Source organism: Thalassophryne amazonica, chromosome 22, assembly GCF_902500255.1.
Source record: "Thalassophryne amazonica chromosome 22, fThaAma1.1, whole genome shotgun sequence".
NCBI classification, from domain to species: Eukaryota; Metazoa; Chordata; class Actinopteri; order Batrachoidiformes; family Batrachoididae; genus Thalassophryne; species Thalassophryne amazonica.
In genome coordinates, this window is record NC_047124.1 from 16,781,506 (window position 1) to 16,794,345 (window position 12,840).

The 12,840-nt window shown below is 41.1% G+C and overlaps 1 protein-coding gene and 1 long non-coding RNA gene across 5 annotated transcripts in view; one reads left to right on the top strand and one right to left on the bottom strand.

Annotated features, from left to right (window-relative positions):
* Positions 1-12,840, bottom strand: part of lrmp (lymphoid-restricted membrane protein) — a 51,739-nt gene that overhangs the window by 2,527 nt on the left and 36,372 nt on the right. Inside the window, exons 25-38 of one of the 4 annotated variants that reach the window (XM_034163088.1) lie at positions 12,380-12,479; positions 12,313-12,340; positions 9,512-9,596; positions 9,361-9,415; positions 9,248-9,275; positions 6,249-6,389; positions 5,464-5,598; positions 5,161-5,308; positions 4,715-4,758; positions 4,575-4,637; positions 3,319-3,362; positions 3,028-3,126; positions 2,581-2,706; positions 1,049-1,168 (exon numbers count right to left, since the gene is read on the bottom strand). In XM_034163088.1, coding sequence (XP_034018979.1) covers positions 1,049-1,168; positions 2,581-2,706; positions 3,028-3,126; positions 3,319-3,362; positions 4,575-4,637; positions 4,715-4,758; positions 5,161-5,308; positions 5,464-5,598; positions 6,249-6,389; positions 9,248-9,275; positions 9,361-9,415; positions 9,512-9,596; positions 12,313-12,340; positions 12,380-12,479 — 1,216 coding nt within the window. The remainder of the gene's footprint in view (positions 1-1,048; positions 1,169-2,580; positions 2,707-3,027; positions 3,127-3,318; positions 3,363-4,574; positions 4,638-4,714; positions 4,759-5,160; positions 5,309-5,463; positions 5,599-6,248; positions 6,390-9,247; positions 9,276-9,360; positions 9,416-9,511; positions 9,597-12,312; positions 12,341-12,379; positions 12,480-12,840) is intronic. The other 3 variants (XM_034163090.1, XM_034163092.1, XM_034163089.1) reach the window with 3 other exon arrangements.
* On the top strand, positions 1,125-2,921 carry LOC117503829. The gene is made up of 2 exons (XR_004558678.1): positions 1,125-1,192; positions 2,731-2,921. It is a non-coding gene; the product is annotated as an uncharacterized LOC117503829 (long non-coding RNA).

The following is a 12,840-nucleotide window of genomic DNA, read 5'->3' on the forward strand; positions in this document are numbered from 1 at the left end:
AAAACTGGTAAATAGTCCGAAAGCAGTTAACAGCTGAAGGATTAATTATTACAATAAGAAACTGCGCTGACATGATTCAAAGCATCTGAGCCCCGGAGCAAAGGCATTTCAGCACAGTTGAATAATGAAAGAGCTTCATCACACGTGATCCCTCATCCATTTTATTATTATATATATTATATATATATATATATATATATATATATATATATATATATATATATATATATATATATATATATATATATATATATATATACACACACCTGAAACCCTTTAATTAAAATGGTCATTATCAATGTGATAGTTTTCAATTTGTTTTTTTAAACCTGCACCAATTCCCTGCTGTTTGTTCATTTATCAGCAAGCGTTAAGATTTAACATTTTATGGACAGTTGGACCAAGAAGGTCTCGAGTCAATTGTGAGGAGAATAAAAGGTCTGATAGAATGATGAATTAAAATTATTTCAGTCACTGATTTCCATGTTATTTTGATCCTTTGACAAAAGCCCCCAGCACTTCAGCACCGTTAAGCACAAATAACTGGCCTCATCAAATATATATCTTATTTTTAAAAACTTAGCAAATTTAAATCCAGTTTGAGAGATGTTTAAAACCAGCAGAAAACTGTCAATTATGAGATTTAAAAGCCACTTACAACATCTTTAAAGTATGGAAAGACAATAACGTTTACAATTTAACAAAGATGAAACCAATTTGATGTTTTTGTTTTTTTAAATCACTGGTTTAGAGTTTTTATTGAAACCAATTTGTAAAGAGAATACAATCAAATCGTCATATTTGAGAAGACAGGAAAACAGAGCTTTAGCCTTTTTTTTTTCTTTTTTTTTTTGAAGAATTAAGCAATGATTAGACAAAACTATTTTTCTCCATTAACTAAGAGATTAATGGAGTAACCGTATCAACTTCAAGTCTGGCAGTAACAGCGCCAACTAGCACCTTTGTGGTGCCAAGTGATGCGCTCTTGCACTATTCAGCTTCCCTGGCAGAAAAGCAGCACCGCAGACGGCCGTGTGGTCAAACTAACGTCTTTTGGGGCAGAACGAGGGAGACAAGTTTGTTGCCCAGCTCTGTGAGACTGGACCGCCTCCTCGGCGTCTCCGGCTCCTCCCCCAGCTGCCCGTGTGTTGAGCGACAGACATCACTCCTGAGGGTGCAACGCGTGGATCAGGTGGTTCATGCGTGTGGAGGCAATCCCACACATGCAGAGTTCAAACAAACACATTTATGGAGAAACACTGAAACATTTACATTCAGAAAGTGTACACAGGAGGAAAACAACAAGAAAAAAAGAAGCTCCGCATCACAGCAGCACAACTGAAAGCAAATGATGTAAAAGTGTAAGTTAGAAGTGACTAAGGGCAGCAGGGTTACTGCACTTGTTGATTTTCCTGCCTTCACACTTACAGCGTTACAAAGACATGTTTTTGGCTCTTGATGGGATGTGGAAGCAGGAAACAAAAAGGAACGTTCAGAAGAGGCTGCACTTACATTTACTGCACACATTCACCATGTCAGTAAGACACGCGCCCCCTCGTGCAGATTACAGGCCAGAAAAATCTCATCCATGTGTCAGACATGAACCGTGAGGGCTCGAAAAACAAATACTCTCAAAGCAGTTAACAGCTGAAGGAAAGGATCAATTATTACAATCAGTCTGCTGACATGATTCAAGGCAGCCGAGCACCGGAGCAAAGCCGTTACAGCACTGAGTCGAATAACGGAAGAGCTTCATCACTTTGCACATGATCCCTCAGCTACTTAATAAAAATACAGGTAATATCTGAAACATTAATTCAAATGTTTGTCAGTGTTTTTTCTTTTTTTAACCTAACACTTTGTGGACACTTTGGCTCTGGATCAAGTAAGACTCACGGCAATTTTGAGCAGAACGCAGATCTGAAACCATTTTAATTTTACAATATCAGCAACTGATTTCCATGTTATTTTGGCGAAACAGAGCCCCCACCTGCACTTCAGCTCTGTGGAGCACAGATAATTGGCTTTAAAAAAAACAAACAAAAATCTAATTTTACTTGGAAAAAACTAATTTAAATCCACTGTTCCTGTTTACTTTTAGTTTAGAATGGTTTAAAACCAGCAGAAAACTGCCAGATATGAGATTTAAAAGCCACGTACAGCATCTTTAAAGTATGGAAAAGACAAGATCGTCTATAATTTAACAGAAGTAAAAGCAGTTTGATGCATTTTTTTTAATGACTGGTTCAGAGTTGTTTAAAAACAAAAAACATAATTAGTAATTAAAACTAGTTAATCTCAGAAAATAGGATCAAAGTTTCACACACGAGAAGACAGAAGAGGTAATCACCAGCCCCCCCATCACTGTTTCAGCCATATTTTTATTAACTGATTTTAAACCTGTCTTTGCGTGGCCATCCGGTCTGAGGGGGGAACTGGTCATGGGATCTGGTCGTAACAACGCCACCTAGTGAGAATAACAAAAACTGGGACCTCTGCAGTGCTAAGTGATGCGCTCTTGCACTATTCAGCTTCTCTGGCAGAAAAGTGGCCCCACAGACGATGTGTCGTCAAACTAACGTCTTTTGGGGCAGAATGAGGGAGACGAATTTGTGGCCGAGCTCCATGAGACTGGACCGCCTCCTCGCCATCGTCGGCTCCTCCCCCAGCTCCCTGGATGTTGAGTGACAGTGGACGTACTCACTCCTGAGGGTGCATTGCGTGGATCAGGTGGTTCATAAGCGCATTCAAATGCAGGCGTGTGGAGGCGATCGCGCAGACACACACACAAAAACCAACAACATCCCTGATTTAACTGAACCCACACAACATTTTAACATCCTGACAGATGTGTAGGAACTCAGCGTGTCGCCCCTACAAACGTGCACACTTCACAAAGAATGACAAAATGGGAAATAAAAAACCTAACAAGCAAGCAAAGCATGCATCTTCATGCATCCACCTGCTCTGTGACGGGATTCGTGCAGTGCAGCTGGCGCGCTGCTCCGCTTTCTCTGCGTTTCTTACCCCGTCGTCACGTAAGAGGGCTCTTCGGCGTCGACCCAGGCAGCAGAGCTAACAAAGCGTTTCAGCGGAGGGCGCGCCACGCTCTTCCCTGCCGCGTTCCTGCAAACCATCGTTAGCACACAGGAGCATAATGACAACAGACACGACCGTTGTGTCGCAGCACAACCGCCGCCCGCTCCACTCTGGTCACGTACACTGCGATTTATGGGTTTTAATTCAAACACGCTGCCCCACTTTGGCAGACAGTATCATGGATACGAGTATATTGTAAGAAGTGATTGAAGTACCTACCATGACCGCCGGTTCAGTCTCTCAGGTTCAGCACTGAAGCCATCCTGTGGGAAGCCATGTGAAAGGACGCAAACAGCATCAATCATGAAACTGGAACAAATAGTTACACACTTTAATTTTGCCATGAAATCAAATTTTAAAATCCTAATGTGTAATTTTTAATGACTGATGTCAAACTAAAGTCTTTTGGGAAAATTGTCCCCTGGCTTTAAAAGAACATAATATTGATAAATTCATTATTAGACTCAGACTCACTTTTATTGTCACTCGACCCTTACAGGCAGAACGAAATGCAGTTTCTCCAGGTCTTGATGTAGTTAACTGGGCCAATTTTTTTTTTTCGCAATTATCATCATCATCCCATATTTCTTGTCTGGACTCATGCATCAGGCTGTTAATCGACAAAGCAATCAGGCTTTTGATTGCTTTCTTCAATAAAAATGGACAAAATTCTTTGTAGCGTGTTTTGATTTTTAATATTCAGAAGTTTTAGATTTAGTCTTTCCCTGACACTCTAATAAAGACAGGTTGGACAATGAGGAGCTATAAATGATTTGGTGACACTTGCACCAGAATTGCCGATTAAAACTCTGGCTTCCCTTTAGCCATGCCTACCCACCCTGCAGCATCTCGAAGGCCCGCCTTGTGTTAAAAGCCAGATCTTCATTGATCTGACCACATTCTTGGTTGAAGGCCTTTTCAGCCTCTGAAAGTGGTTGAGGACTTTCTGGAAAGTCCCTGTTACATGTCTTCAATCCACAATGATCTACAGGAGGTCACTATCGCCTCTTTATAAGTGTGGGGAGGGGCAACCGTTTCAGAAGGCAGGACTCGCAAGCACTGACATGCATGCACGGGAGTCACGTGCACTAAACAGGTACGGCAATGAAAACAAGGAAGAGAAAAAGCGATTACGACACACACGGATGAAAGGTTACATCATTCTCTGCAGAGAACACTGTTACACCACAACATCTTCACACAGAAAGTAGTTATTGGGCGCCTTGTTAGTGTTGAAAAAGTAATTCATTACACCTTTAATTTTCTGAAGAGTGCTCCAATTTTCTGGGTTTTAAAGCAAATTTGGTATTGTGTGATGGTTAAAACACACACTTGGCTTCCTGTCATCTTACACTGATGTCAACATCTTTAAATCTCATTAAAGTTTCAGTAAAGATGGAAAACAGCTGAACCGCAGGTGTTTCGGTGAAGTGAAAGAAGGAAAAGCCTGATGTGAGAATCACAAGTTGCCTCACCGTGTCAAAGTGCACGTTTCCTCCGCGAGGGATCGCCGCTATGCTGACCCGTCGGCCTGTAGACTGCAAGGGTTTATAAAGGACACGTCAGGTTATTAAGACGCCATGAGGAATTAGCGTGTGACGTTAATGAGCCTCACCTTGTAATACTGTGCTGTCGACTGCTTCTTTCCACGGAAGTCATCTGGAAAACAAGAACAGTTCACTGTCTCCTCTTACGGGAAGTCTGATTTATGGAGTTGCTGCATACCGCTGTTTATATCGGATATTGTAACATGGATATAGAAAATGCTAACTGCAGTATGGGGTAACGTACCCACGTGTGATGTCAACACCAAATAACGACCCATATCTGCTAAGCATGATATTTGTGTAACCACACACACACCACCTGTTTGACTTTCTGAAATATGGACCTTCAATAGTCAAACTCCCTGTCGATGGCATAACTGCTGCTATTTAAAAAAACAAAAACAAACCCCCAACACTCTAAATCCGCAACTATGGGAATTTCTGGAAACTTTTAACTTCATAACATCAGCAGATAGGCGCATCAGTGTGAAAACCGACATGCGACGCCGCTCACCTCTTTCGGTTTGGGATCCGAACGACCTCTCGTTCTGCATGAGCGTCTCCCGCAGCTCCAGCAGCTCAGCGTGCTCCTTGGTGTACATCCTCCTCAGGTTCTCCACGTGTTGGATCATCACCTCCACCGCCTTCCCGATGCGACTCTCCTGGAATTTACATGACCCCCCCACCGCAATGAACCATGACAGTTTTTAAAGTAATGCTGCAGATGGTACTGTGGTGGAGTGAGTCCATTTTCACCTAAAACAACAACAACAAAAAAACCCTGAACGCAATATTCCTTTCTGTGTGGAGGCCTCACCTGGTGAATGGCTCCCAGCATCTCGGAGCGACTCGACACCCTGGTCATGGACTGGATGAGGATGTCCAGGTTCTTTTGGAGCCGCTGGATGATCTCCATGGACTGGTTGTCATCCTCACACAGAGGGATGAGTGCCTGGCATCACAGCAGAGAGACAAAAGTAGACTTTGAGAATGAGAGTGAAGAAGAGAATGAAAAAGAAAAGAAAAAAAATACTATAACAATACAGAGCATCTCATGTATTTTGGAAACGTTAGTGAGAAATAAACACTTCTAAAAATCTAAAAAGTCTAAAAATGCTGTTTTTGAAGTGATTTACAAGACATCTTACGGATGTTAGCATGCACTCCCCAGACAGGCACATCACTTAAGATCATGTGTAAATGTGCATCTTCCTGTAGATGGTGTTAAAAAGGAAAATAACATTTTCTATGGTAAATATGTTCTATTCAATAAAATGAACTATAATTTTGCAACAAGTTAGAAACAAAACAAAACCCCACAGCAACAGGGTTTTTTAAATTGGTCTTTGATCTTGATCTAAACTAAATTTGGTCAGTTTTGTGAAATCTGAAAGGCTGTACAACTTTAAAACATTTAACTTTTCACAAATTCAGGAAGTGGAGGATGTGCAGGAGAGATTTTCAGTGGGCAACAAAGGAAAAAAAAAGAAAAAGAAAAAACACCCCTGACATTTGCAGTCATTTTAACAAACAATGTGCAATTCAGTACATCAGTGTTCAGCAGGCTGGGCTTGCAGGTTGGACACACAGACACACACTGACCTGCAGCAAGCCCTGGCAGCTGGACACCTCCCGGCGGACATTCTCCTCCGCTAGGTCACGTGACCTTTCCTCCAGCCGAAGTCTTTTCTCCAGGGTGAACATGTCGCATTTGAAGCCCAGTGCCAGATGCTGGAACTCTTCCTGCACAGCAACAACGTGCACTTTATGATGAGCAGAGATAACGTGATGGCTGACGCTGCTTGGAAACAGAACACCGACATTCCAGCAAACCTGACTGTCTGTCTGGCATGATGGAAATATCTGTGCATGACGCAAACTTGCAGTAACTTCCGCACCGTGACGAATAACTGAACAAATGCAGACTCCAAGAATGACCTTTAATGTGTGTGAGAGACATCCTAGTTCCTTTGCCAATTTCTTGTGGTTCTCAATGGCTAAAACAAGTTATTTCAAACTGAAGAGAATAAAAGATCGATCTTTACTCTTTTTTTTTTAAACAACCAAAAAGAAGGCATACTATGAGATCAGACATCTGGGTGGAGATGAAAAACAAACAAAAGAATATAATAGGGAGATAGCATCTGACATGGGTGAGGCCACAACAAAGACATTTGCATACAAAGTGAGAATTCACAACTAAAAAGCTGTTTTCCATGTGTACCTGCAGCGACCACAGCTGATTAGTCAAGTCTGGTGCTACCGCACCTGACTGTCTTAATTAGCCGTAGCTGGAGTTAAACATGCAGGGTGTGTGTGTGCGTGTGCCCTCCAGGTGCAGGGTTGGTGGACCCTGCACAGGTCAAAGATCTTAGTGTTCATTCGCCTCTTATATCCATCCGCTAAAGCTAGTGTCCATACCAATGACATATTCTCCAATTATTTTCCTCTTAGACGTGGAGCACGCCAAGGCCGCCCGTTATTGCGTTTGTGCTTTGCTATTGGGCCTCTTTCAATTGCACTGTGTTCTTCCTCTTCATTTAGAGGCATTTTCCAAAATGGGATTGAACACAAATTGTTTTTATATGCGGATGATCCATTGCTGTATGTGTCAAATCCTGTTAATTCTACCCCCATAGTATTTAAAATAATTTCAGCTCCTTTTCAGGCTATAAACTGAATTTGGAGAAAAATGATTTCCCATAAATACTGCTGCTTGTGGTCTTCAACAATCTGACTTAGCTTTTAAACTTAGTCTCACAGGATTTAAGTATCTCGTATAAATGTGACACATTCTTTATCTGGCCTTCAGCTAATTTCTCTCCTCTTATTACAAAAATAATTCTGATATTCATAGGCAGCGTAATCTTCCTTTCTCTATCGTGGGTAGAATTAATGTTGTCAAGATGAATATATTACCAAAATGTATTTATTTTTGATTTCAGTCTATTCCTCTTTTTCTGCCAATTTTTCTTTTTTTTTTATTCCTTTGACAAATTAATTTGTGGTTTCACTTGGGATAGGAAACCTCCTAGAGTTCCTAAAACATTGCCGCAAAGATGTAAACTCAGCGTGGGACCTGCATTGCCCAATTTTCAGTCATATTACTGGGCTGCTCATGTACAAAAACTTTGTTATGGGTTAAAACTGTCTAGTTCCCCTTGGTGCAGATTGGAACCATAATCTTGTACTGGGTCTCTTCATTACCTGGTCTATTTTTTTTTCATCTTTGGCTATTAAACCCTCTTTATATACTAATAATCAAGTCATTCTTAATCTGGTTTCAGTTCAGATGATTTAAATTTGTAGCTGCCTCTTCTTTGTGTCCTTTAACCAACAATCACTTGTTTCTTCTGTCTCTTTCAGATCATTTTCAGTTTGGTATGATGAGGGCATAAAACAAATACGAACTCTATACATATCTGGGGTATTTGATAATTTTGCTAATTTATCTTCGAAATATAATTTACCTGGTACGCATCTATTTCGTTATTTACAAATTCGGAATTTTGCCTCTAAATGTTGCCCCAAATTTTCCTCTGCACATCCTGAACAGTCCTGGGAAAAAAATGCTCAAACATTATCCACATCAGAAAGAACTGATATCAAAGATCTATAATTTTATTTCAACTAAGTATTGATTCAAGTGTCAAAATTAAAAATGTATGGACTAAAGAGTTGGGAATACATCTGAGTGAAGAGCTCTGGAAAGACGCCATGACCAGAATAAAATCTTCTTCGTCCTGTGCCCGTCTTAGCCCAATTCAATTTAAAGTTGTACACAGGGCTCATTTCTCCAAATCTAGGCTTTCTGAGAAATACCCCGATATTGTGGATGTACGTGACAAATGTAAAGGCTCTCCATGTCATCTCGGGCACATGTTCATTTTCTGTCCTCCATGACATAATTTTGGGTCAAGTTACTTCTCAATTTCTTCTGTTCTCAAAGTGAATCTGTAGCCTTGTCCTCTCGTTGCTATATTTGGTATTCCTGACTCTTCATTAGTACTGAATTCTGCTCAAAAGGACATTATTGCTTTTACATTTTAATTGTTAGACGTTTCTTATTGTTGCAATGGAAGTCTAATAAATCTCCCTTAATTTGTGCCTGTGGCTTAAAGGGAACATGATGTTTTTTTCTGAACACTCAAGAAAATTAAAGAGACTTTACGAGGATGTGCACAAAGGTTTTACAATAAATGGCAATGTTTTATTTCTTATTTTTAAAATTTAGAGGTTTTGCCCAACTGAATGTGCCTGTCACTGTCTTTACATTTTGCATTTGTTGTGTATGTGTGTGCATATATCTAATGAGGTTTTTAAGTTGACTTTGAGGAGCTGAGATGTGTGTGTGTGTAACTTTATCTAGTTAGATTTTTCTTTCTGTTAAAAAAAAACAAAACTTTGCATTGCATTTTATTTATTTTTGTGCACTATTGTGTCAGTATTATATTATTTGTATTAAAAAGTGTATCAATGGGTGTACATGTAAAAAAAAAAAAAAAATCCCCCCCCAAAAAATATAATCATGTATTCTTGTCATTTGTTTGGGTCTAAGAAAAATATTTGGAAAAAAAAATAAAAAATCTCAGTGTTCCTACCTCAACCTCCTTGTCAGTGGGCGACAGGCTGCAGAGAGACAGCAAACAATCACGTTCGAGTGCCCACACGTCAGGAGGATCCTGGACTTAAATGTGCGTTATTAGAGCGTTACCTGCTCCGGTCCTCGCTGAAGCTGTCATCAGTGTCAGAAACCACAGACGTCTCAGCTACAGGGAAATAAAAAAGAGCCAGTCAGTCAAAGAAGCAGAACTTCACCGGCGTTCCATTTACGAAAAGATGTACAGTGACTGCAGCGCACATACATTCCTTCTCGGCCGCTGTGCTCGTCTCGCTTTGCTCCACCGGAACTTTGTGCTCTGCAGCGGCTGCGACTGTGCGCGAGAACTCCTGCAGGGCATGGACAAACATTACTGCATCTCCCTCGTCTTTCTCGACTTGCTGCTGCCTTCGCAACTCCAGACTCGTCATTTTCGTCAGAACATCCACTCGCTGTCTAACTCTCGGCAGGTTTTACAGAACAAACACCTTAAAAGATTCTCAGCATTGTTGGCTCCTGACTCTAGAGGATAATGCGATCCTGAGCACAGCCAGTAATGAAAGGTACACTGTCTCTGTTAAAGGACGCACATACTCGCAGAGCTGGAAAGACAAGATTCCCCCTCCAATAGGTGATTAAGTGTTGAGCCAAAACAATTGCTGGTACAAACAAATCACATATTTAATTTCAGTAACTACATTTAGCCTAATCCTGTGATTCCATCCAATTAAAGCTGGAAATACAAAAACCTTTTAAATTGGAGTCATAGGTTGCTTATTGTTCAACCTATGAAAACATTGCTTCCCTCATTAACACAGCTCCTCAAAAACATTGATGTAGTTCAACAAGTGCATAGTCTGTACTAACCTATGGCGCCTTGGGCAAATGCTGATAAGCTCACTGTTGACAAGTGACGCCTTTCTGCACAAGGCTTTTACACAGTACAGTTTAGAGATTCTGACCTACCGACTTCAAGATCAATGGGCTTCTTGAGGTCACTATGCCTAGCACACCACGTTTAGTGACAATCAGCCACTTAGGAGAGAAATTAAGATGTTTACAAAGTATGCTCACATAACCTTGACCTTTTACCTTTTGACCCCAAGGCCTGTTGGCTTTGGTGACAATCGGGTCAGTGCAACTGACGTTTTCTCTCACAAGAGAAACGTCTTGACTGACTGACTTAGCGGATCCCCGCAGATAGCAACATCTAGTTGTGGGAAAAAGATGACGAGAAGTCCTGTCCAGGTCGCCTCTCCCCATATAACATAGCGTGAAACAAATGAGAGTACCCCTGGATGGGGCGTTGGTCCAATGCAGGTTACTTCCCCAGCCACGGCCGGCACTCATTATAGGGTTGGTGTGGTGTAATTTTGTCAAAGATTAGCAATGAGCAAATAAAGAAGCATTTTATGTTAATATGCTAATGCTACAAGATGATTCTATTTTAACAGATGTTTGAAAGAATAATTATATACTCTTTGCACAGATTAGACTACAGCATTTAGGGAACACACCTGATATAGTCAAATGATGCACACAAAAATTTATAAATGCTAGAAGATGGTTTTGCTGCATATTACTGACAACAGTTAACAGATGTTTAGAAAGACGTATGTTGGAAGGGTGTAATTTGCGCAAAGCACTTACTTTGTGAAGAAAATAAATATTGGATTAAACCCTACAGATTAGGGAAAATTATGATAATTTGGGTTTTAAAGGAGAGGTAAATTTCCATGACTCAGAGTGTGAAGACCCAGAGTTGAACTCTCAGGCCTGGGGATTTTCCAAGAAATGAACTCACTGCATCTGCATATTGCTGAGAAAATGAGGTCATTAATAACTGCTTTGATTGGTGGAGATTTGCTCAGTTTGAAAGGCCACCCACTTTGGGTGGAGACAGACACACATAAAAATGATTGTCATCTTTTGTGTATTCGCTGTGGTACTAGTGTTTGCTGTTTTATGGGGACTCTGTAAGCTGCTTTCTTTTGCCGGCAAAATAAAAACTGTTGCTTTGAGACTTGATTCTCTCTGACTTTTCTGGGCACCTTTAAGAAGATATTTTTAATAAATGAGCACAGCCAAAACACTTAGACTCTTGTCTGGTGATCAGAGACTTTGTCATAAGTCTCCACGACATTGGAATGGGACTCTGTAGATGGAGTGGCTTAATTGTCCTAGAACACAGGCAGGTAGCCTGGAGCACACACCTGGACTACGTATTGGTAGTCCAATGGACAACCCTCAGAACCATTTCCTCTATGTGACAGATTTCAAGAAGTAGAAGTAAGTAAGTCCTATACAGGTTCTAAGGCCCACTGGTGCTGATTCTTAATCTATCTTGAAGGGCCTGAGAGTCAACAGTTCCCCTTGGACAGGTCTCTCGTCCAATGCAGGTTACATCCCCAACCAAGGTTGGTACCCATTTACAGCTGGGTGGACTGGGATGAAACACACGACATGTTTTGTCCAAGGGGTAGCATGAATGGGAATCAACCGACGTCTATATATTGGTGACCCAACTCCTTAATCCACGTTCATTGATTTATTCAACAAACTGCTCCCTCAACCAAAGAACACTTTACTGCACAAATTCTGGTTGGAGCAGTGTTTGTTGGTCTACTCCAGATACTTTATGTGGCATCTACCAAACATGGCATGTGGATGAGGGTTGACCCTGTAATTGCACTTTCAGCAAAGTGCCAAAGATGTGTGCAAACCTGGCACTCTATTCCAGAATTGCCCTGGCACTTTCAGCTATAGCTCAATCATTCAGGTGATTAAGACCATTGAAGGTCCAATTTTCAACAGGTAATGAATTGTTCTATCCTGTACAAGGGAACCACATCCTTATTGATGCTACATGTACCCTACCCATCTGCAATAGCGTCTCCATGCCCATGAGTACTACTGCCTAGTTTGTAGGCTGTAGAAAAGTACCAAGAAACCTGCATCCTTCAAAATAAGACTGCATATGGTGCTATCATAAACTATCACAACCCTATTTTATGAGCAATTATTATTAATCTGTCAAAAATATACAACATTTGGAATAGGCCTTACCAGTTCCTTTTTGCTATTGAGCAGGAGGGAGTCTTTTTGGGATCCTAAAGCTCTGCTCTCAGACTGGTTGGTCTTGCTGGTCCCTGATTGAGCGGCATGAGAAAAGGACGTTTTTTGTGCAGAGTGAGGAGAGCTGCTCATTCCGCTGTTGGTGAGCTGGTTTGTACCTAAAAAGAGAGTTCCAAATGTCAGTATTTCTGCTAGTGATGGTTGTTGGCTGGTGCACACCTCCACCAAGCCTGATTTTATTAATTTCTAGTTTTCCCTCAGTGTCCACAGAGGGCGCCCTGTGGTGCATAGATTGGAAGCGTAATGCAAAGCAGAAGAATACAGGTGGACAAATCAACTAGTCAGCTTTTTGAGAAGCAATGAAGGGTCGAGATTCGGGGAAATGCACGCTGGCACATGTTGCTTAGGGATGGAAATATTACTTCTGGAGCCAGCCTCAACCGTCCATTCAAGGAACTGCAACTTTTGGCAACTTTTTGCTTGATGAGACAGTCAGCAGTTCACAAGAGGTGCTTCTTA